At 37.0% G+C, this 25,118-nt stretch overlaps 1 protein-coding gene across 4 annotated transcripts in view; it reads right to left on the bottom strand.

Annotated features, from left to right (window-relative positions):
* MAP3K4 (mitogen-activated protein kinase kinase kinase 4) overlaps positions 1 to 25,118 on the bottom strand; it is a 67,062-nt gene that overhangs the window by 14,286 nt on the left and 27,658 nt on the right. The window contains exons 5-19 of one of the 4 annotated variants that reach the window (XM_057370334.1): positions 22,703 to 22,849; positions 21,427 to 21,584; positions 20,968 to 21,084; positions 20,471 to 20,570; positions 20,303 to 20,386; positions 18,021 to 18,287; positions 16,047 to 16,196; positions 14,909 to 15,070; positions 12,338 to 12,471; positions 10,712 to 10,790; positions 8,648 to 8,726; positions 6,339 to 6,435; positions 5,365 to 5,481; positions 1,535 to 1,635; positions 345 to 425 (exon numbers count right to left, since the gene is read on the bottom strand). In XM_057370334.1, the coding sequence (XP_057226317.1) occupies positions 345 to 425; positions 1,535 to 1,635; positions 5,365 to 5,481; positions 6,339 to 6,435; positions 8,648 to 8,726; positions 10,712 to 10,790; positions 12,338 to 12,471; positions 14,909 to 15,070; positions 16,047 to 16,196; positions 18,021 to 18,287; positions 20,303 to 20,386; positions 20,471 to 20,570; positions 20,968 to 21,084; positions 21,427 to 21,584; positions 22,703 to 22,849 (1,873 nt within the window). The remainder of the gene's footprint in view (positions 1 to 344; positions 426 to 1,534; positions 1,636 to 5,364; positions 5,482 to 6,338; positions 6,436 to 8,647; positions 8,727 to 10,711; positions 10,791 to 12,337; positions 12,472 to 14,908; positions 15,071 to 16,046; positions 16,197 to 18,020; positions 18,288 to 20,302; positions 20,387 to 20,470; positions 20,571 to 20,967; positions 21,085 to 21,426; positions 21,585 to 22,702; positions 22,850 to 25,118) is intronic. The other 3 variants (XM_057370343.1, XM_057370352.1, XM_057370362.1) reach the window with 3 other exon arrangements.

The raw sequence follows: 25,118 nt of genomic DNA, 5'->3' as shown, positions 1-25,118 counted from the left end.
AGAGACCTTGGTAAGTGAGGAGTGCTTCGTACTGTCATGCAACTCACAATTGGGCACTGAATAGGGACAGTGCAAACTYCTGCAATTCCTATACAGCAACAAATGAACTCAATTTTGTAGAACACTGAAAAGAATTAACTTTTATGAAGGTTAATTACTCCTACCTCAAACAGTACACCTTGTGATTTTTCCAGCAATATCCTATACCTGCAATCAGGGTTTTTTTTTATTCCTTACTATGTATGAATCTGTGAAAACCTCTTCACAATCCACAATAAATTCCAACTTTTCAATACAGCACTGTTTTAACAGCCATTATGCTACAGAGACTCGTAAACACCTACCTTTGGTCTGGTTGATGAACGTTCTGAGCTCCCAACTCCGCCGGGATGAACCACTTGAATCTCCTTTCGGATACAAGGGCTCTAGAGAAATAACAGTGTGAGTGCAAAAGTAGCCTCATCTCTTGTTAAGGATTATGCCTCTATATTCAGCAGAAGCTGAGATCTTACATATAGTACTAATACACCCTGTATGTGTAGCAACATATGCTCTTGAAATCAAAATTGACTCCTCTGTAGAAAAGAGGATAAAATTGAATTTGAACTATATAGAAACAGAGATCTCATTCCACAACTGAGGGAAGCAACTCAAGACAGGGCACTCAGAATCAAATATGCAAGACATCTGTAGGAAAATAATTTTCTAAAGTTCCTTAGAGTMAGATTTGTATTCATTCCAACCTAAGCAACCTTCCTTTTCATATAAATACCAAAAAAAGAAAGGAATACACGAGGCAGATAGTATTTTCAACATTTGCTTAAAAACGAAGATTTCAAAAATCTCCCAACCATTTAATACAAAATTTTAAGCCATTTCTATGAAATCCAGTGTGGATGGCCACAATATCGACTCCATTTTGCTTCATATTTTATATTTCCTTTTAATTTAATACAATCAATCTTTCAATGTATTTGTGATTAATTTAATACAATCAATCTTTCAATGATTTCAATAAATATCACATATAGAGGGGCTGGGGGAACCAGAAGAAGGAGGCCTGATCAGGACATCAAGTCACACATCCTGWCCCTTCTTCCAGGATTCAAATAATAGCAAGTATTTGTAATATTAATACTGCAGGGATAAAGAACTGAACAAAAAACACTTAACTGTCCTGATGGATCCAGTTCATACCTCCGTAACAAGGTTCTGGAATTTACTCTCAAATGGGGTATATAATTCATAAATCATGTTACTGATTTTATTTTGAACATTGGAACTTAGTAGGACACCAGGAAATCCCTTCAGATACAATTCAGAAACAATATGAACAGGAARAGAATAGTGGGTATGTCTGAGAATAGAAGGACTTACTCTGACAATATAAGCCTACAAGTTAAAAACCTAAGATTTCTGAATGTGATGAGGTGAAAAAAAACTGGAAAGGGTAAGAACTGGGAACAGAGAGAAATATGTTAATGACATAAAGCATCTGCACATCCAGGTCACAATTTGTTACCAAGATAATCACCTTCTCGCTCTTCAGTGGGACTGGAGTGACGACTAAGGGATCTGAACTGCAACTCAGCTGCTATTGAAGCRAGTCGATCATTTTCAGGGACACTGGAACCCCTGTTAAAAAGAGCCATCATASTAATTAACTTGTCATTAGTATTCATTTAATGCAATGCTAGTTTAAGTGCAGTTTTTAAGAGACAGAACCTCTGAAGACTAGGAAATGAACCATGAAAGCAACATGAAAGAAAAACTGATGCCAAAAGGTAAACAGAAAACCTTCTCTATGCTATTTTTCCTGAAAATGAAGACTTTTTATGTGGCTGCTCTGTGAAAAAGCCCGAAGTTCCATAGCACAAACTACTTCAAACTGCATCTTKCCCATAGCATAGAATCCATTTTCATGATTTGTAACATACTACTAAGACAGCTGCTGCAAGATGCAGCTTGTGCCAGGTTTGGCTACACAATCAGAAGTGATTCAGCTGGGGATAATGTGAGCCACATCATCAGATGMAAGGAAGTAACTGAACTGGTAAGTGCCTAGTGCACTGCAAATACAGTCATAGTCCATAGTCATTAAGTCAGAACTAGTGGGAAYAGACACAAACTGGTTGACAGGAAGGACACTGTTAAATGACAGCGGCCTGACTGCTTGAAGGCCCCAGTTCTTCCAGACAGCACAAAGCAGAATCAGGTGCCTCAGAGTAAGAGCCAAATGAATAAGAAGGCTGAACAAAAAGGAAAACAATATTAAGAGAAACRAGACTTAAATTCTTAGGTCTTCAGGCACCTTCCTCCAGTCCCAGATAACAATTAGTCCACTCACATTTTAGAGCAGTAAATTCCTTGTGGAAGTCTTTCTACCATTCACTCCCTTTTGGACAAGGCTCCTTTTCAATTTTTAAAGTTTGATGGGGAAGAACTGTTACTGATGTCTCCTCAAAGATAGTGCYTTAGAGGTACGAGCTAAATGCTACTGAAAAGTGGGCAACATTGTTAAAACTCTTCACTGAAAACTAACAGCTACAAAAAGATGAAAGATASCTGGCATCACAAGGTGCACACACACCAATGAGAGGACTTCCCTACAGCCCTAAAGATGTTTCCAAATTGTATCTGATTATTATCTAAGAACAGTTTATTTAAAAAATATATCAGGAAAAACCCAAATCAACAGTCTTGAGAACAGAGACCAAAACTGAAGACAACCTATTCCCATTCAAATGTTCTCCATACGATGAGTGCTTTGCATTTGCTATTATTGCCCAACTAGATTTTATAGAGTAGGAACTGAAACTAAACAAGTGAAAATCCTCATTATTCTTCAGGAAACTGAGGTTTTAATGAGCATGAAGGCAAAGGTGGTTCTCAGAAAAAACACAGAGCAACAATTCTGGATGCACAAAATGCTTAAAAAGAAGCAAAGCTAAACCACCTCTGAAACAAGGCAGCAGCTGGACAGAGGACCTTAAGAACCACAGCTTTGAATGTAGGTGCCTAAACTCCATTTCAGGCCCATCTTAGGCACCCCCACCTTTTATTGATCCAGAAAGTCTGTATGTACATTATTACGCAAAAATTATAGTAAAAGAGAAGAATGCTTGATCATTTTTGGATAAATAATAAAATTATAAATTTTTTAATAATAACCCCAGCTAGCTCAGAAGTTGAACTCTAAAGGTTATTAGCATGAACCCAGTGTAAATGTATAAATATCAGAAACCTCAGTGTAAACAACCAGGTATTCATGCTTTGGCTTTTAATTTCTAGYTATATTATACTGATTTTTTCCTTTTGGTTGTTGTTGTTAAGAAGAACTTCACTAGAACTATGGTGGCATTTGTGCACTATGCACTGCCTAGTACAATTGATTTACAAAGTTCCTGCATTCAACTTTTCATASATATTTAATGCTTATAATCATGTTTTTAGTGTCTGGATCAGAGTTTTTGGAAAGCATACAAAGTTTGTCTTTGTGCTATTCCAGCATTGGACTCCACACCTCGCCAAACCACAAAACACTTTCTTGATCCAAAAGATTCCATTCCTCTTTCAGAGCACAAATAAATGAAATTCATAATTTCATTTATTTCAAAATAAGACTGCAATGCATCAAAAGTTTGCAACTTTCTTTTAACTATACTAAAACAAAAAAACCTGTAGAAATATGTTACATTGTAATATTTTGCCTTCTGCAATAAACAAAACCCCTAAAAAACCCCAGACGCCTTCAAAATTCTTGTCTCATAAATTTTTTCTTCAAATTATTCCTAGATTATATAGGGTATTAAATACTATTTAAACATCCAGACAGTGCCTAAAAAAAACAAGATCATGGGGTATTTTATAAACAACCATCAGAAAAACAAAAGCTGAGAACTCTAATAAAAATACAAGTCTTTGAAAAACACTAATTATCCATCACACTGTCCAATCATAAAGCTAAAACACCTCTCAGTGAAAATTCTCTAGAATGTTACTTACTTGAATGGGCTATTCAAATGCTGCAGACTACTGCCTACACTGCATTTTTCAAGAAGGGGCTTAAAACAGTCACGAAGGATAGATAATGTCTATGCTTGAATGACAAAAAATTCAGAATGTATTTTCAACTGAAAAAAAGGCCTAGACTCATTAGCTCTACATCTGGGGGCTACTGTAAAAGGTGCAATGAAAATAAATTGAATGCTTGTTATTGTAATAAAAATAAACTGAAAAAAACTTGCAGAAAAGTCGGCATAAAGAAAATGGCAATTTACTTCCCTCTTTACAGCCTAATGCATGCTTCTGCTGTGTATCTCACAACCAAAAATTATTTATTCCAAATAATTCATAATCAAGTGATATCTAAATTCACTTTGGTCACCATCAGTCTGTTGCTCCTTCACCACCTCTTTTTYCTCTACCAGCTGTGTGATACAGTCAGATATGTGTATCCATTCAAATGAATTTCTGTTCCAGAGAACTTTCAATACTCTGCAGTAGAAATAAGAGTCCAAAAAGCTGCTCTTAAACCTGAAGACARTAACACTTTGTTAAGAGCAGACTTTTCACAGTCAGAGGTGCAGGGAAAGAAAAGATTAAAATAAAATTGGGAGACGTGTCTGTAGTATAACTGCAATATGGGAAGAAGAAATACCAACAGTCTGGAATTATAAYAGCCAAAGCAAAAGTCAAAAAACTAGCATAGGTCTGTCAAAAAAAAAAAAGCCACTTGTGATGATACAGGAGTGGTTTCTGTTACATATCCTGATATAAGAATACCTTCTTTCATATTAAGTTTGTTCTGCACCACCCTAAGAAGCCAAAGGTGTAGCAAGAAATAATTTCCAAAAAATCCTCCTGGAATCTCAGGTGTCTAATTCTCCATTTGSCACTATATCATATTTCAAAATATTTAGGATAGACAATAACAATACTAAAACCRTTAGCTAGCATGAAAAGAAAATTAAAATCCTTGTGCTTATTTGTATCTTACAGTTATTGCAGAGAAAGTGATTCTATGATTCTAAGTGTTATCAGTACTAATTATTTACTGAAGTTATACTAATGAGCTGACTGGCGTATGTTCATTTCATGGACATTTTCCTGAGCAAATCTGYAATCTACATCAGAACTGCATGCTTTAACTACCATATTGTTGAGACATTTTGAATCTGAAAGTGGGATCACCATCAATTTCTAAGACATGATTTTACTCGAGTCAAACATGAATGAAGGAGCTAGTGGAAGACATGATGGGAGGGAAGAGCAYGGTGCAAATGATGTATGAGGATGTATGTGGAAACAGTTATGTGGGTGATGTAGGTAGGATGAGTCTGCTACGTCACGGAGCGGAGCTACCTGGTCTCATTTGCACTGCTGACAGGTTTGGGTGGGGCTGAGTCGCTCCCGACGGGAGCGGGGCGACTGACAGCAACGCTGCCATGGCTCCGCGCATCGCAAGGGACACTCCGCGTGCTGTGGCAAGAAGAAAAACTTCAGGAAAYGGTTCAAAAAAATGTATGGAGTTGAAAGGTTGTTTCAGAAACAAAATAGTTGTGTGTAATGATGCCTTATTCTGGAATTCTTTCAATTACATAAAGATTCTTATGTGGAGTAACTCTGGGTSTCAGGCTTCCAATGTGTACAGTAATAATAATACTCAAAAATCTTCCAATCTTTAATACTAGTTTCTACCAACAACTAAGTGACTTCTGAAAATAGTCTCAACTGTAGTTTCCCTCTGTTGTCACATACYTGAAAAATAGGGCCCTCTGTGAAAAATTATGCATGGCGATGGTTATTTCAAAATTTATTTTAACCATTTTTGCATTAATTCTCATGTCAACTCTTTCAAAGGAAAGAGAAAAGATCCACTGTTTTAAGCTTATTCACAGCAGGTTGGTAATGACGCAGAAATGCCACCATATTCCAGAATGCTACATTTTTAAGTTCCATGGATGTAAACCACAGAAAGCACTGCCATAGGAACTTAGGCAGGCATTTAAGTGGAGAAGGAAAYAAATGTCTTGCTAATGAGCAGTTTTCACTGAATTAAAGCTTTTTACATTGAAATGCTGATTTCAGGAAAGATAAAGGGGTAAGAATTACTTCAAAGCGAGAATGCATGCACCAATAGAAAGGGGGCTTGGTGAGTAGCAAGAAAAGGAAACTTGTACTGTGCTTAAAAGCATATGAATAAAATCTGGATCACTTACATATTTTTTTCTATCTGCCTTGCCCTCAAAGGGAAAGAAAAGATGTGCCACTTACTGACGTTCAGCATAGCCAAGAGAGGATAAAATAGTTTAAAATGCTGTACTAATGCTAAATACCTGAAGCCTTCAGGAGTGGGGATGATAAGATGAGGATTTGGTGGGTCACTATGGCACCGAGGCACTTTTACAGGACGGGGACTGTTTCGATGAACAGCTGCAAACGTAAGAACAAATCACATTTACTCAGATGTCAGAAAAAATCTGTTAGGGCCATTTCAAGACACAAAATTAACTCTGTAAATGGGAAATTTGTTTTAAGTGTGAACTGACACATATTTTCTTATCCTTTAAGAAAAATACAGATTATTCCACTTAAATAAATCAATTGTATTAACATATTAATACTTTCTATATTATTGTATTATTTAGCTCATCCATAAGACAATGAAAATTCTCCAGATAGTTAAAAACTAGAAATTAGAAAATGTGTACACACTTCATAAAAACTACCTCATTATTTCTACTTCASAAATTAATTTATCTTATTGCAAAATAAACATTAAGAAACCAGTAATAATTAGCAAACCAAACAGCAATATTATGTTCCCACTGCATAAGAATTAAGCTTTCTCAGACAATAATTGAAAGTAAATTAAGCTGTGGAAAAAACCCACCATAGGGCAGTTTTATCCATACTAATGCCCCCCATAACAGTCTGTCCCAAGGAAGTGGTAAAAATGGACAGGGCAAATCCTWAATGAGTAGGGACTCTTTACGCCTAACTAATTCAGTGCCTTCAAGAGCAKCACCATCTTCCCTCAACTCCTCCTTATGTAGTAAGAAAAATATGGTGGCAGCCACATGTCAAGACAGTTGGTTGCCCATCAAACCATGAGTGAGTRCTTTCTGGAAGGCTAGGTTCCTCTCAGTGACCTGAGTTTGTGCTTTTTTGCACTAGCAGGGCAAGCAAAAGATGCCAGGGCCAGGTGTTGGTTGTCCTATTATAACTGGCGAATACAATAGCGAGAGACCCAGAGGGCAGATCCTAACCCACCCAGGTAGACAGAGGCTGTTTCACGAAGGAAAAAGGCAGGATAAACCACCAGGAGATACACAGCTATGTATGCAAAGGCAGCAGCGTGAACACAAGCGGATSCTCAACTTTGGGAAAAGGGGTAAAGACCACAGGGGGTTTAARTCCTTCAAGGTGGTATGCAAATGTAACTAGGAAATCTTTTTCTCCTAATCAGGAGACAGGAAAATGGGTAGCTGCAATATGTGCAGGCAGGACACAATGTTAATTGMACATGTATTAAAGTTTCAGACTGCTGTTCAAGCCTGCACCACCCACATGTGTCACTCCCTCCCCCTCTCTGAGACARAAACTGTCAAGCAGTTTCGTTTGTGTGATCTGCTCTGTCTGCAATAGCATTTGTAAGAGTTTCAGTACTTTGGTATCATCATGCTTGTGTTTCACCTCAAAGAGGCCTCTCTCTCAACAACAGTACTAAGAGTGAATGTAAGCTTTTTACATCACCATACATAATTTAGTTAAATTTGATTTTAGACTGTGCTTCTTTCCAAAGGAATGGACTAACTTCTGCTGCAAAAGGTTTGTCAACTATAAGACCTTTCTCAYCAAAATGATATCAAAACAAGCTTTCCAGAAAAAACAGCTCTTGCGGAGTCCGATTTCCCCTCCCCATGCCTTCTACCATCAAGCCTGCCCAGGAAGTGAACAGCAGCAGAAAGACAAAAGAGATGACCAAGTATTTTGAAAAGTAAACCAGTCAATGGAGTTGAGAGGAGGAAGAGAGAACGAGTGCTGAGAAATAAATGYGTAAAAGGGACACACAGCTGACAAAATATTCTTTTCCCAAGGAACACAAATATGTTGATTTCACTCTAACGATATCAACCTTTATATCTATAAAGAAGTATTTTACACTATGCCCTATTTTATACTGGGAAACTGTTTTGCTCTGTCATCAAGCCCTCATGTATAACTGGTGTGTACTTGATAACTTAAATAAAGCCCATTACAAGCATAAACATCTGTGRTGCCAAAGTATAATTAACTGCAGTGCCACAATGAAAGTTTGGGAGGAGWTGTAACTGCCTTCTTTAAGTTAAAATCACTTCTTTACCCAGCCTTTAAACAACACAGCCCCTTCCTAGAAGACTTGCCAGACTTCAAAAGAATTCAAGGACAAAATCAGGGGAAAGCATCTGTAAAACTTTAAAATTTCTTTAGTAAAACCACCATGTATTTACACTTTATCAGGCAATAATGGTTTCACAACAATCACAAAAACACTGAAAATACTTTTATTGGCATTTTTCTCTTTTTAAAAGTACTTTACAATCAAAATTCTGTAACAGCAGCAGCAAAGCTCCAGAACAAATGCCATTAACTTCTGCCTTACCAAGGTACAAACCTGTAACGGGACTGTGAGGTTTTCCAATAACATGGCCAATGCACTCATTCATCAAAGCTTGTAAACTCTAGAAGAGACCAACATAAAAAGTTGTGTTTTGTTGGAAGAAGGTTGATGTTCATATGATAAAGCTCACAGTAACGAAATKATATTGTTTAAGTATGTAATCTGTMAGATAAGCACCCCTATATTCTATCTATTATACTGAACTTCTGGATTGACATGTATGTTTTAATTGTTTTTTTAGGATACGAAGTCTCAGTTTTGTCTTGCTTTTTGTCAAAACTACRTAACTGGAAGAACTGAACAGTGACATATCAAAGAACATTTCAAAATAGAAATGTAGTGGAACTTAATGTCCAGTGTTAATAAAATTAAAAACAAGCTTCCTGGAAAAAGCAAGAACAACCTTCTCTGCCCTCCCTCTCCACATTCCCAAAAAGAAACAACTAAAAAAACTGAGAGTACAGTGGCCTGAATCACAAGATGAAAATCTGTAAAACAAAAAATATGAAGCCCTGCATATTAAAACAAGTCCACTTTTCTTATCTACCCATGAAGCTATYACAACTTTCATGAAAGGGATTTTAACAGTTTAAATCACTGAAGTGGGCATCAGGTAATCTGAGCTCAATTAACAGGTGTCCTATTCACTGAGTATGTAACCCTGGAAAAGTTATTAAACCTTCCTCTGTTTCAACTAATTTGTCAGAACACCAGGCATGTAACAGATCTTCATAAAGTAGTAAAATTATGATTTTTGGTAGAGCTACTATGAAGGTCACTTCTATATGCCAGTAACTCAGAGTAGCCAAAATTTCTTCCAGAAATTCAAAAACTTAGTGAAGACTAGGAACCTCAAGAATTAAGAAAAAACAGAATTATTAAACTGAGGAAGTGCTGAGCGTGAGACTGGCATATTTTACCAACACAGACTGAGCTGGAATTTCATCTTGAAATGTAGAGCTTTAAACCTAGACCATTGTACTTCCATGACATGATGTAGTATCTAAGTAAGATCTCAGGACTGAGACTGCCATTTCTAGGTAAAATACTGTAACCTGTGCTACACAGATTWATCAAAGTAGCTTCAAGTGATGATCTGCAAAACTGAAAGCCAGCTTAAGAAAGAAAAAAGTTCAAAAATGCAGTTAAGGTTTTRTGCTCCCCCCTTTCCCATTTTTTGTTCAAAGGTTGTTTTAAAAACCATATCAAAGCAAAAAAAWTGAGGAGCTACTTTCTAAAGCTACAATATCAGTGCATTCCAAATACCATCTTAACTCTGTCATTAGAGCAGACAACCCTTTCCCAGCAACACAAATGCAGGACTAACACATAACTTACTAGAGAGCTCCAGATAAAAACACAGGTGAATAAAAGACTAAACCGTACCATCTCTGTATTACACAAGATTAATGTGGTTGGCATTTCGTAACACATCTTGAAATTAGTAAAAATCAAGAGGTGCTGACACTCACATTCTGCTATTTTGCAGCAACTGTGCTTTCACTTCTCCGCAGTACTATATCAAGATCAGAGAAATAAATTCTCAGAATTTTATTTTCACAGGAAAAGGAGGAAGGCGGAAAAGCCAGCTTTAGTCAACTATTTTTTCCACAATAAAAACAAAAGAAAGATKCTTTAAAGTCTCTTTCATGTTGGAACAATTAAAAAAAAATCCTTAAACAACTGTGACAGATGAACTTTGGGTGTTAGTTAAGCCTCAGAAGCTTATATTTTGACATTCTGAAATTCATTATGACAACTATAAATCTCTGCAGAAAGCTGCAGTCAACTTTCCAAGACACAAAGGGAGCTGGCCCACCAAGACAGTACCAGCAACTTGTCARCAAACTGAAACCATTATTGGCAATGGTTCCAAATCTACTCTCTTCAGRAGAGAGAGCAGCATCAACAGTGATACACAACAGCAATTGTTCCAGAACTGCATCTGTGTTCAGATGTTGTTTTATAACAAGTATCCCTGAAAACATATACTGATAGCTTCASAAGCATTTACAAATAAACACCAGCAGAATAATTTATTCATACCAAGAAGTCATCCTCTGGTAGAGCTGAAATAAATGCTGGCTCAATGGCTTGTAGAAAATCAAAACCTTGAGTTGCCCATCTATGTCAAAGAAAAGAGAGAAAATTAAGTGCTCTTTGGCTAAAGCCATCATTAAAAGTTTCAACCACATCCAAACCCAGTCAATAATAGCTAATTATTCTTCCTAAGGAAAATATTATAAAATCTTCATAAGACTACAGACTAATATACAAAACATAAAAATTTTACCTTGTATTATGCCCAATTAYATTCAGATAAAGACTGATTTTAGGAAACAACTGCCAAATAAGGTGAGCAGGCCATGCTATGTATCTAAACTGATATACATGCTGTCTTCAGAACAGTATCATCAAACACAGTATGTTCCAGAGCAACAAGCCTAACCTGTGCTCYCTCCCTAAATTCTTTCTGAAACAGGGCTGAAAGCACACTACAGATTTACAATTGACTATCTAATGAGTAATGAGTGGACATCAGTGGTTKCATGGCCTAGACTGATAAAGTAAAACAAGGAAGTAACTTGGCTGGAGTGAGTAGTCTTCAGCCACTTGCTGTGCCCTACTGCCTACTCTACTATAACTAGCAGCTGCAACATATAAAACACAAGCAGAATCACAGGATATCCTGAGTTGGAAGAGGCATACACAGATCATCAGAATTGAAYTTCTGACTCCACCCAGGGCAACACAGAAGCTAAGAGCATAGTCCAAATGCTTCTTGAACACCAACAGGCCTCAGGCCATGAACATTTCCCTAGGGAGCTTGTTCCAGGGCTCAACCACCTCTCAGAACTTTTTCCTAAYACCCAATCTGAACCTCTCCTAATRCAGCTTTAAGGCGCTTGCTCTTGACCTGCCACCAGACAGAACACATGAAGAATTGTCCTATTCCCTAAACTGAGAAAACCTTAATTAGTGTCCTTAATTACTCCTCATACATCTTGTCCTTTAGTTCTTTCACCATCTTCACTGTCCTTCTTCAGGCACACTGCATTCTTTTTATGTTCTTTTTAGATTGTGGAGCTCAAAAGTGCATACAGTACTTGAAGTGCACCCATGATAAATATGGTGGCACAAACACTCCTCCCAGCTGGCCAGATCTGTTGTGCCTAAGGCACCCTGGGATAGAGTTGGCCCTTTTTACCACCTAGTCACATTGTTGACTCAAAGCTTACAARCAAGAAGAACCTCAAGATCCCTTTCTGAATGGCTGCATCCCAACCTCTTGGCCTCTGATCTGTATGTATACCCAGGGTTACAGCACYTCAGGTTTGGGCAAAAAATCTGGCATTTGCCCCTGTTAAATTTCATAAGGTTGGTTATTAYCCAGTCCCATAATCATCAAGTTCTCTCTATATGGTCTCTTGCTCTTGAGAGAATCAGTCTCCTCCTAATTTAGTACTGTCGGCAAACTTACTTTGTATGTACCCAACTCCTGTACCCAGGTCATTGATAAAAACATTTTAAAAACCTGGCCCTAAAATTGAGCCCCRAGGAACACTCTACTGACTGGCTGCCAGCCAGATGTCACTCCAYTTACTCCAACTTTTTAGCCCAACCCTTCAGCCCTTCCAAAAACTACCAGGGCAGTAACAATTTGGCTGTTACCTGGGTCGAGTGCCTCGGCCACTCTCACATTTTGTTAGCACATAATTCATCCATTTTCTGGCAAAGTTGATATATTTGTCTCCAATTTTCTGCCTGAATTCTCCAGACATCAGACGAACAACTTCTTTATGGTACTGTAAGAAACTAAAGATTACTTTTCACATACTAATAAGAAGAACAGAAGTACCATTTGCAATATCCACTGAAGTATTTGCAGGCTAACAAAACTCTACAGTACAGTAACAGTCACATCCTATTCTTACACAAAATTGTTTTATGCAAGCAGTTGCCTATTTATAGAAAAACATTAATCAAGAAAAGTACGATACAAAACACACTACAGTGAGAAGCAGTACTGAGCCATACCACATTTTTCTGTGTGTTTCAGGCACRTGCTGATGTTTAACAGTGTACACATCATTGAAGAAACATCCTGCATAAACACTTGGTTCCGTAATCAGAGACCCAACTGCAAAGTAGTGTTTATTTTTAGTTATATTGCAGGCAACATTAATGGATAAAGAAGTTATCTATGGGCACTATCCATAGGCACTTAAAACTCAAACACTARCTGTTTCTGATAAGACTATGCTAGAAGTACCTTAGGGTATGATACAATCTTAAAAAAATGTTACAAGGCTCATAGGAATCAAATAGCAAAACAGTTAAAGCATCTGAACAAAACATTTTGAATTCCTGCACTCTAAGGCAAGCACTCAAAAGCTCACACTGCATCAAAAAAACACCATAAACTCTGAAAGAATATCTCATGTTACCTTATTATGCTATTATAGGCTGAAAAACTGTGAGAAGGTATGTTAAACCACAGGGTGGTGAAGTCACCACCCTTGCAAGTATTCAAAAAATGAGAAAATGTAGCCCTTTGAGATATGGTTTACTGAGCATGATGGCTCTTCGCTGAAGGCTGGACTTGACCTCAGGAGGTCTTTTCCWRCCTTAATGATTCTGMTATCATCTGCCAAGCAGCAGAGCTTACAAGACTAACCTGAAATCAGGTTCTTTTTAAAGTTCCAGGCACTGCTAATTTAACAGATTTATCAGACTCATCTGTTGCTTTTCAATTATTTTCATGTAAAATTTCTGCGGTAACACATTTTTTTTAAATGATCTGCTAAAAATGGGAAGTCACAGTTCACCAGCATTTTCCAAATGAGGTCCATCTACATGAAGGGCTGAAAGGAGGATCCAGAAAACAACAGACCTGTCAGTCGGAAGGTTATGGAACATCTAGTACAGGACAACAAGGATATGAGGCCCAGCCAGCATGGGTTTGTGAAAAACACATCCGACTTGACTGACCTGGTATCCTTCTATGACAAGGTGAGCCACTCAGTGGATCAGGGAAAAGTTGTAGATGTCATCTACACACATTTTAGTAAAGCTTTTGAAATCGTTTTCCACAGTATTCTTCTGTGCAAACTGGCTGCTCATGGTCTAGACAGGTGCACTGTTTGCTGAGTTAAAATCTGGCAGGATGGCTGAGCTCACGGAGTGGTGGTGAATGGTGCTGCATCTGCTTGGCACCCAGTCTCTAATGGGGTTCCCCAGGACTCAGTTTTGGGTCCAGTCCTGTTTAATGTGTTCACTGATGATCTGGRCCAGGGGATCAAGGGTACCCTCAGTCAGTTCACAAGCAACATCAAGCTGAGTGGCAGTATTGATCTGCTGGAKTTTAGGAAGGCTCTGCAGAGGGATCTGGACAGGCTGGATTGTTGGAACAAGGCCAACTGCATGAGGTTCAACAAGGTCAAATGCCACGTCCAGCAYCTGGGTCACAACAATCCCACGCAGTACTACAAGCTAGGGGAAGAGTGGCTGAAAACTGCCTGGGAGAATAAGAYCAGGGGGTGCTGGYTGACAGCTGGCTGACATGATCCAGTGTGTGCTCAGGTGGCCAAGAAGGGCAATGGCATCCTGACCTGGACCGGCAATAGTGTGGCCAGCAGGACTGGGGCAGTGATGGCACTGGGGAGGCTGCACCTCAAGTACTGTGTTCAGTTTTGGGCCCCTCACTACAAGAAAGACACTGAGGGTGTCGATGCAAGTCCAGAAAAGAGCAACAAAGCTGGAGCACAAGTCTTGTGAGGAGMRGCTGAGRAAAGTGGGGCTGTTTAGCCTTGGAGAAAAGGAGGCTCARTGGAGCCTTACTGCTTTCTACAGCTACCTGATAGGATGTTATAGTGGGGTGGGTGTCAGTCTCTTTCCCCACAAAGAAAGTGTCAAGACAAGAGAAAACAGCCTCAAATTGAGCTGGGGAGGTTTAGATTGGATATTAGGAACAATTTCTTCACTGAAGAGTGGTCAGGCATTAGAACAGGTCGCAGGAAGTGGCTAAGTCCCCATCCATGGAGATATTTAAAAGATATGTAAATGTAGACATGTTTTAGTGGTGGATCTGATGGTCAGACATTAACAGCTGGAATTGATGATCCCAAAAGTCTTTTCTGACCTAAGCAATTCAATGGTCCTATAAATTCTTTGTATTTCCACAGTTATTAGTTACCTTATTTGCACCAATGCAGAAATTTCTACTGGCTTGTGTTTTCTTACCTCAAATCCAAAATTATAACCCTGRATCATGGCTTCCCGGTAGTATTGCTGCAAAGTGGCAGATTCAGAYTCATCAACTTCAGCATCAAACTCAGATGTGAACATGTGATCAACTCTATCAATGGCACTGCTTATCTTATTGCATAGCTGTAATGCATCGTTCTGAGTAACAACAAAAAGGGATGGGGGAGCATCAAAATATTTAGTCCTGTCAACTGTAACATATAAAGCAAACATGAATCTAACAATCACATTATTTTAAATTAACAGGTGCTATAATGCCACAAGAATTCATTCAGTCTTAGAAAAACAAACACTTTCCAGCAGTTACAGTAAGCAAGTCTTGTAATTAACTCAAGTATTATAATAAAGTTTGCTTGTGTRTGATTAAAAACAAAGATAGCAAAAGGGTGAGTGGGGAACCAACAAAAAAACCACAAAACAAACAAAACCATTCAACCAAAACCAGACAGACAAGAAAGGAGAAAATGAGTTATACTATCTATAGCGTGACCAAGCCTTTGGCTCTATCTTCACCTTGGTATATGGACACAGCCTCTATTGACTGCAGGGAGTTGATACTGCCACTTAAAAAAGCCAAACAAACAAACAAACCCATCAACGAAAACACTCATCCAACAAAAACAAAAACAAATAAACAAATCCACAGCACACATGCAAGCAAAGAAAGATAAAAACCCCATACCAAATTAAAGAGAAAATAAACAGAGAGACAACCCACTTTTGCATCTTCAAATACAGGAGGAAAAGTTGTTTGCTGCAGATCAYTGATTCTGACAGAATTTGTTTTTAGGAAATCACACACTTCATTTCAATTTAATATTGCTCTCACCCCAAGAGGTATTCACTCTATTGCTGTGTCATTTCATTTGCATTATGGACTTGATTCCCACTTACCCAATGCAAAAATTATTGCACCAATATAGCTCAAAAATACACTCATGAGTCMTTTGCAAAAACAGAGTGGAAACTGTACTGAAAGTAAAGTCCATAGAGGACTACCCCATAACTTACAATTGCAGAATACACCATTAGCTCTGCAATCAAATCTTCCACTTTTTTACTTATCAGTGAGAAAAGCACCACCACTTTTGACTAATAGTCTCAAAAAGCTTACCTTTAGCTGCTGTAGAGCTTTGGCAATGATTGGCTGACTGGATGTCTGTTCTTGGTGCAGAGATATGAGCCCTTCAATAGACTGCTGGAAAGCTTTCCTCTGACTCACAAGGTGGGCAGACTGAATGACTACAAGTAAGAGGTTATCAACCTAGAATACAAAACACCACTAGTTCTTGTAAACAAAATCCTCTCTAAAAAGACATATCCAATATCACCAAGCAGTTATTTTTTAAATTCTAAGGTATTAAAGATCTGTCTTGTCATTATTCCAAAAATCTAAATTCACACAGACAAGCTTGATGCCAGCAACTAAACTCAAACTCTCATCTTGTGAGCAGAGTTCCATTAGGGCAAATGCCACAGCAAGTTTTCATAGGGAATATAGTCCTATACAGTTCCAGAAGRGGAACACTATTAAATTATCTTTAGATTGGTTACACACACATAAAAAAGTAACATCTAAGCAAAAAATAATTATATTTTCTCAAAGCAGATGGAAGTAACAACCATAACATAAACAAAGGGGTTTTATCCAAGAAATGCAACATGCTTCAGGACAAAAGCCCACTATTGAGAAGGGAAAGGGATAGATTTAACACAGAGTATTTGCTCAAACTTTGAAAGTTATGAATATGTAATATGTTTTGGAAACCAGAGCTCTGATATTGCACAAGTCTATGAAAGCATATAGTCACAGATGGTGCTGCCATACTAAACTCTGCTGATTTCAAGGTATGGACAATGCATCTGCAACAAGTTACTCATAAAGCAAAACTTCATCCTGATTTTCAATACCTCCTCGCCAAAGAATTTCTTGCTCATAATTCTTTAAGTGCTGATGAGATTCTCTCATTTGATTAATACTTTTTAAATAACATCTTACTCTTTCCCRGGTTTGCAATCAAAATGCWTTYTTTTCAGACAGAATTTTCTGAAGGACTTTTTATTTCCTAACTTTTCATTCCTGGATTTTAAAAAACCTAGTATTGCAGACACATAAGCACACACACAGACATCGTGTTTTATGTACACATACATATGTTAAGAAACTATTTGTAAACCAAACTCATCTATTGCTGTTCTCAATTTCTGAACTTAATACTTTGACAGAAGTTCAATGAGCTTCTAAGCACTTAATCAAGGGTTGCTTTTTTATTGTTCAATTGGAACAAGAGGCAAACAAGAAACAACACGTTTGCACATTAAAAGCAGCAGTATGTAGAAGGGTGAGTTTTTCAATGTCCTGTAATTGCTAGAGCCCTTTGAATGCTAAAGGTCAGGAACAGTTACATTGAAAGTCATTCTCTTCGTGGACACTACAGCCCATTTATGGTAGGAATCCAAGGAACTGCATAACATACCAAAAGGAAAATTCATGCAGCTTAACATAAGGATATGAGAACATGAGGGGCAGGGAGCTGGCTCAGCTGTCAGAGTGCAGCAGAACTGCTGGCAGGGAACCTCTGTTGGCTGGGAAGAAGGAAAGTATGACTGGAAACATTTCTTCCAGCAGAATTGCTGAACATCCAGTAACTTCAACATTATTGTCACAATTTGTCCAAGAAATTCAACATTAAATGTCACAATTTGTCCAAGATCAAAAGTAACTGCTTTCACACCTCAGTGTGTGGAAAGCACACAACCATCACATGTTCTTGGAGATTGATGGCTTCTTAATAAAATGTACAATTTGCAAGTCTTACCCACACTTCAGATATTAAAAAGATCTCTTTATTGTACAAGTACAACCCTGAAAAATGCACGTTTGTAGAGACTAATCCTGGCAGGAAATGCTACAATCCATTTATTATTTGCATTTAACACAACTAAGAATCAATCTTTTTCCTGAATTTAACTTTTTATAACCTATAAAAGGACATGCCTCACTTAAATCACTCCAGTTAATCTGACAGAATAAGCACTCACAGAAGTGTGGAARTGACAAACAGCAGGTGAAAACAAACAAACCCACCTGCATGGTGCGCAGCGTATCAACAGTTTCTACTTGTGGCACTACTTTGACTGGCTGACCCTCCCATGCACTCCAGCTGTCATCTGATTCAYGGTCTTTGTCACTGTGTTTGGTCATTAGCAAGTAGGCCTCATATGTAAGCTCATCTGAATCCTTGGAGCAATCCTTCCCAGCAGCYGCATTGAGGAGCTGCAAAATAACAGGCTTTTCCCCAGCAATACTCCCTGGTACAAATACTTGTAAACTCTCGAGTCCRGGAATTAGTACCTGTAGGAAAAAAAATACACTGAATGAGTGACTCTCATGGTCTTTTATGACAAATATGAAGTATCATCTAAGCAATAGGAAGAATTTCCATTCTCAAAAGCTGTACAATAGACATACTAAAACASTATCTTCAGCTATTTTTGCACTGGAACTCAAAATGCATTATATGAAATTAAGTCTTTTGAATCCACTGGGTCACCATTTTTCAATGAATTCTTTCCATGTAAAATCCAGTTAATCCTTCTACATATTCTTCTAAAGAAACTATGTTACAAAAGAAGCCCAGTTTCACATATATACTATATATATATATATATGCATACACAGGTAAATATACACATATTTTAAAAAGTAATTTAGTCAACAAAGACAGGACTATTAAAAGAAAAATTCCTTCAGAATGCATACATTTCTCAGTGGCTACAAAAGATAAAGAGTAAACAAAAATCTTGCTAAAATCTTAGCAGTTACTCTTCCATTTTCATAAAAGCTAGATTAAGTCCATTAAGAGCATTCTCTTTTAATAAAATACTACTGATACTGCTTGAAAACTACTTGAAATTCTATGTCACACTGGTAGCAATAGTAACAGCCAAATTAAGCAKCAGAAGCAGACTGTGAAAACAGTAGAATTATCAATATCTCAATTTGAAATGAGGTAATTAACTCACAGTGGAGTTAAATTCTCTCTTTTCAGTGAGATGTCATCAAGCTAAGACAAAACACTGCACTCAACACTTCTACCATTAGGCASACACATTTTATAATTAAAACCAGTATAATCTGTAGGCCAACACAAAATACTAGAGGGTTGTTACCAAAAGCTAAATTAGATTCCAAAACTAATGAGCATCTGACTGGAAAGGTTGTTAAAATTTTAAGCTCCCTCCATGACACTAGAGGGCCAATATATAAAGTGTTCATCATCAAAATGTGTGTCATTTAACCCATATATAACAGATGTCAAATTCAAAATTCAATTTTTCTTCAAAAAATGTATATAAGAAAAACAATACAATCTTTAAAAGATCTAKCAAAATTAATATGGTATCTTAAACCAGCAAAGACTAGATACTTGGGGGAAAATATTTTTTTAAGTAAACATACATATTTCCCTGGCCATCTTCCAACTCTTAAACAATTCAGAGACCAGGRCCCTGCTGAGCCAGTTGTTTCATCCATGTATTTAACAACATTTTATGAATTTCTCTCCTATGAACTTGCTTGTTTCCCCTTGAAMAAGTTTCTATATTTAGCAAACATTTATATAAATCTAAGAATTAGGTAATGAAAAAKTTAGTGCATTATTTCCCAAGTGAGAATAATACATATTAAATGCATGGAAGGATAAAAAAGRACAGCAGAACCAAATACACTTAACCTATTGAAGAAATTACTTGCTTAAACTACAAAAAAGACTTGTTGACCAAGGAAGTTTTAAGGAATTTTGCAAGTGTAAATGTAGAGCACTGAGAGCWTAACTTTTGCTATCTTCTAGCAATAGTTATTCTGGAACAGAACACAGTCCCTGCATTTCTCATGTCCTTGCTACTCTCTGGGAAGCTTGCTAGAGCAGACCCCCACTATAATACTGTTGCTTTATAAAACACAAGTCTATAGCCTGAGATAACCTTCTCAAGCACGTGTCCATTTACCTTACGGATTTAAAAGCATTTGTTTCATAGCACTCACTACTAAGTGTTATTACTCTTCCCCCCCCCAACCAATGAGTAAGTAACTATTGGAAACAAAAAAGTTACAAGGAGAATCTTTGGGAAAACAAAGTATTAAAACACTGATTTCCAAAAYACAGACTAGCAATCTCACTCAAACAAACACAAGCGCAGAAAATAATGTGACTACTACAATTCAATATTAAATACATCACACTTTAAATGTTGAAATATAGATGTCCCCATTAAAAAAATGAAAGAATGTCAATATCGTTTGACGTTTTGCTTAGCATACTCACTTCACATCCATGCCTCTAAACTTTATTACCTACGTGAATTTACCTTCACATACTCTTTTGTTTTCAGAGCATTCAGAAGATCTCGCACAGGGGCTGACAATGCAAATTCTGCTGCTATTTCAAGGTCCTATAAGTGATGACAAAACAAAGGAATATGCTTTCAGACTAAATTTCTTTAAAGTAGATAAGTAAGAGGAGACTCTTAACTTACCTTCCTCAGCATTTTAGCAAAACCAAGAGCTTTGGAGGCCCTTTCTCTAGCTTCATGGAACAGCTCTTTTAGTGCTCGGCTGGTCTCTATAACAGACCTCCTGAAACATTGACAGAAATGAAATGACAATGTTTTAATAAATCCTATTAMACTGATACTGCCACTAGAAAATAATTATTTACAGGTATGTTAACAAAAAGAACACAAATATTTGCAAGCAGCTGACAAATAAATTGAACTTTTGTGGCGCCACATTTTTGATAAGAATATAAAAATTCAAATATCATTAMATAAACAACCTCTCATAGCCTGAACTAAAGAATAAGTGACTAGGCTTCATAAAAACTAAGTGATGGTTCATTACTACTGCACACAGAAATACAGTGACAGTCTATGGAGCCTTACAAAGTTTGCATTCTAAGAAATAAAATGCATTATGCAGTCAGAGGTACAGAAATGTACGTGTTTTGTTACTATTAAGCCAAAGGGCTTAATACCTGATTTCATCTGATGCAGTACTGTCATCGGCACTGGCCCAAAATTCATCACAACTGTCTTGTAGTCCAGAATCTAAAAATATTCCTGTAGATTTCAGCAGCATTCCTGCAATATCACTGTAGCAACAGAAATGTCAGAACTTCAGAGTCTTGTTGAGGTAATACAGCACCCTTAAACTTCTTCCTTCCTAATGCAAGAGAGCTCTTGCCAAGTCCACATACAGAAACAAGCAGCATCTTGAGGCCTACAGAAATCCCATCTGTTACAGCCACAGTCAGGGCCATCTGCACCTAYTGCATCCTATAGCTACAGCCACTGCAATAATCCATACATTCACAAAGACTAMCAGCTGCTTACTGACATCTCAACAAGCCCAATCTGGCAACCCCGAACACGTGCTGACTTGAATACCTGTCTGATACAAAACACCATCAGCAGAGCAATTAAATAAAACCTACCAAAATAGTTTCCCAGCTTGAGCTTCACCTCCTCTTATATAAGGAGTTATTTCTTTGGTGAAATTCCATTCTTCCTCCAACAGATTTTTTAAACTATGAGATGCTTGAGGTAACTGCTGCAGCATTTGGATCCAGCTTCGCATATAATCAAAGTAAACCTATACAAGAAAGAGATAATTCAAACACAAATTGTTAAACAAGGTGTAATTTAAGGTCTAGAACTTCTCAAATCAACAGCCAAACTCAGTAATACACAACTTTAGAAGGTATTTCTATAATAATTTTCATTAGCTATGACTGAAAATGAGCTCTGTTTTCATACAAAAGGTGCAATTTATGGCTCAAGAAGTATTAAATTCTTTGTCTCCATAATACCTTCCTGAAAATATTACCAACCTGCCTGCTGTGATGCTATTTACCATTGTATTAGTGAATACCCACAGTAGCCAGAGTTTTTAAAGCTGAACTGCTGAAAAACAGTCTTTATACCTTTTATTAACTGAATTACTTCAAAAGGTTTTATCTGAACATATCCTCCTGGATGAAYCATGAAAAGGTTTCTGAGATTCTACATTACCCTTTGCATTACTTTATGTTCAGTCTTTCTCTCACCTTCATTTAATTACTCTTGTCTTAAACCAATTTTTCTTCAATCATCTGCTCTTCAGGATCATATTGAATGCAAAAATTACCTGCAGTTTATTTCAGTTCAATAATCTGTAACATCCCTCTCAAAAATGATTAGGACACTTTGTATTGTGTTTCAGCATTTTCAGACTAGACTGCAATAATGCCAAGATCATAGAAACATAGAATGTTTTGGGTTGAAACAGACCTTAGGGCTCACCCAGTTYCAAACCTTACCTTTCAGAGGCCAAGCATTTTTCTTAAAAAACTTATTTAACTAATTGCAATAATAAACATTAAAAATAAGTATCAATGATGCATTATGCAATATCAACACAGTAAGATATAATGTAAGTGAAAAAAAAATTGTATTTTATTCATTATTAAAGATTTAGTCCAAACTTAYGGAATTTACAGTTCTATATACAAACCATTTTTGGTTTGAATGCAGGCAATTTACAAGTATACTGTACCACAGAACAAAAAACAGTACTGCTAAAATCACTGCTAAAACAGCACTGGCTTCTGTGTTGCGAATCAATTAAAATAATAAAATTGTATCAAAGTAGGGAAAAAAAAGCCAGCACAGATTCCTATTAGCAGTATTCAGATTAACACATTTACTTGAACACTCCTTTTTGAAGCTTACCATTAACATTTTATGCAGATCCTCTTCAAAAGAATCAATGTTGCAATCAATCTTTTGTAARTCATCTAACACTTCCCTCAACATGAACTGGTAATATTGCTTCATTAAGAGTCCACCCTTCAGAACTTCTTTACACTCTCTCACTAGCTGCAAGAGAAAAACCCAAAAACTGCCATCAGTCAMGATATTACTTTTAAATTCACCCTAGGCAGTGCAAGCTTAATTTGTCAGTCCAGTTTGTCTAAATATGTTAGCTGGTCACTACATAATTTCTACAGCTTTTTGAAACAAATACAGTTGCTCTACACATATGCATGAAAGATGACGCTAGTTTTCCAGGATTATTTAATTGCAATCCCACTTTTTGCCACATAAATGTAAATRGAGGTGGGAGGCAAGTGTTTCAGACTTACTCCCTGCACAATGTTACGGCAAGCAATTCACTGGATAAWTACTTTAGAAAGGGGCAAAATGGCTCACAAAATCACCAGATTCAAMAGAAGCAAGTCAGGAAAAATATGCAATGTGTTTAACATCTGCTTAAAGAAGTGTTTTACTATGGTGAATTCACTATCAATCTACTGGGATACCAAACCTGAAAAAACTAAGTGGGTTTTTGTTGCTTCCCTGGGCAAAGCTAACATGAGGAAAGTTATCTTTTCAACTGCAGAAGGGGTCACCTTTGGAACAACTGTCAGCTCTCCCTAAAAGCTTAGCCTTAACTTATTTCAAGAGACATGCACAACCACAGTTACAGATGAGGTACAGAAGCACACAATGCACAAGGATCCTTTCAAACCTACACCAACCAACGCCTTTCTTTCAGAAGCCCTTTAGTGTTAAGTGTGTATTCTTCTGAAATCATTATCAGTCTTCAGGTTTGACAATTCCTGATCTTTCTGAGCAACAACTGCATTAAATCAAAAGTCTGAAAGTTTGGAGGCTCAGAGGGAATGGCATTGTTGGTTGGTTAATACACTTTTTAAAATCTTCTTTTAAAATCTTCTGGCAAAATAATATAGCAATATAGTGGACTCAATGTATGAGAAATCAAAATGGCACAAAAGCAAAAAAWATACAAGAATGGTATTAGTATGACAGGAGTCTTTGGAATTCTTTACAGGCCAGAACACGTTACGTTGTGCTCCCCGACGTGCAGAGGAAACAAGAATAAGAGTCTGAACTATACAGTTTATAATTTACCAAGTTAGGTGAAAAACGGAGGAAAAAAAAATCATTTTTAATAAGGTGGAAATCTAAAATGACACTTTTATATCACTAACATGTCATGTATTTTAAAATGAATGTGCTTCAATCACATCCAGTGTACTTTGTGTACAAAAACCTATGGTTTTTTTTTTTCCCCCTTCAATCCATGTCCATTCCAAAATAAACCTGAAAAACTTCAACTAAAACAGCAGTTTGTTTTTTTTTTTTTTAATTTAAATAATACTCTTTTACAGGGATATGCTACGGAATAACAGAATATAGGATTTACAGAAAACCTGCAGTGCTAATCTTAGTGTCAACKTTTGAAACTGAATCTCTCAACAGCCAAACAAAATTTTAGTGTATAATGAGCACATGAATACACAGCTTAAAATATTATCACTATTATTGTTTTGTTTGAYGGGTYGCTTTTGTTTAGTAGTTTATATATKTAATTATTTTCTCAAAGCAGGTGGGGCAAGACAAACAATACCACCAAACAGAAATAACCCACATGCACATACACACATTCAACTTTCAGCACAAATACTGAATTTGAGAACCATCTTAAACTGTTCGGGTACTAAACTGCCATTAAAAGAGAACAGCTCTCTCCAATAACACAGGATCATCWGGATTACAAAAGCTCCTACTGAAAGTGAAACATGGACAAGATTGCTAAAAAGGAGGAAGGCGGTAAGAAAGGACAGGAGGAAAGCCACATTGTAAGAGGCATATCATCTGTGTTAGTTTTCCTTTTGTATGTATACTTTTTATTGAAAATCAGATTTATTTTATTAATACAATTAACTTGCTAGTAATACAAAAATTTAATGTCACCTTGAAAAAGCTGAGTAACAGGATTGGCATGCCTGATACATTTACACAGTACTGCAACCATTTCAAATGGTACCAAAAAGCAGGAGACACTTAAAGGTCTCAGTGCCTCAAATAAGGTTCATTAGGTCAATCACTTCAAAAACCAGACTGCRCTATACTACTTGGATACAAAGAACAATTCAGGGAATTGGGTTTGTTCAGCCTTGAAAAGAGAATATGCAGGGGGAATTTAATCACAGATGTCCAATGCCTAGAGGGCAGTTACAGAGAAAATGAGAGCACTCCTTTCACAAAGATAAAGTCACCCCACATGAGGCAACAGGAACAAGCTGCTTAAAGGAAATTCTGTCTAATACAAGAGAAAAAA

Source organism: Malurus melanocephalus, unplaced genomic scaffold, assembly GCF_030028575.1.
Source record: "Malurus melanocephalus ecotype Western Australia unplaced genomic scaffold, MMel_1.1 scaffold_5, whole genome shotgun sequence".
NCBI lineage: Eukaryota > Metazoa > Chordata > Aves > Passeriformes > Maluridae > Malurus > Malurus melanocephalus.
The sequence above is the reverse complement of the archived record's forward strand: the minus strand, read 5'-3'. Positions and strand labels throughout refer to the sequence as shown.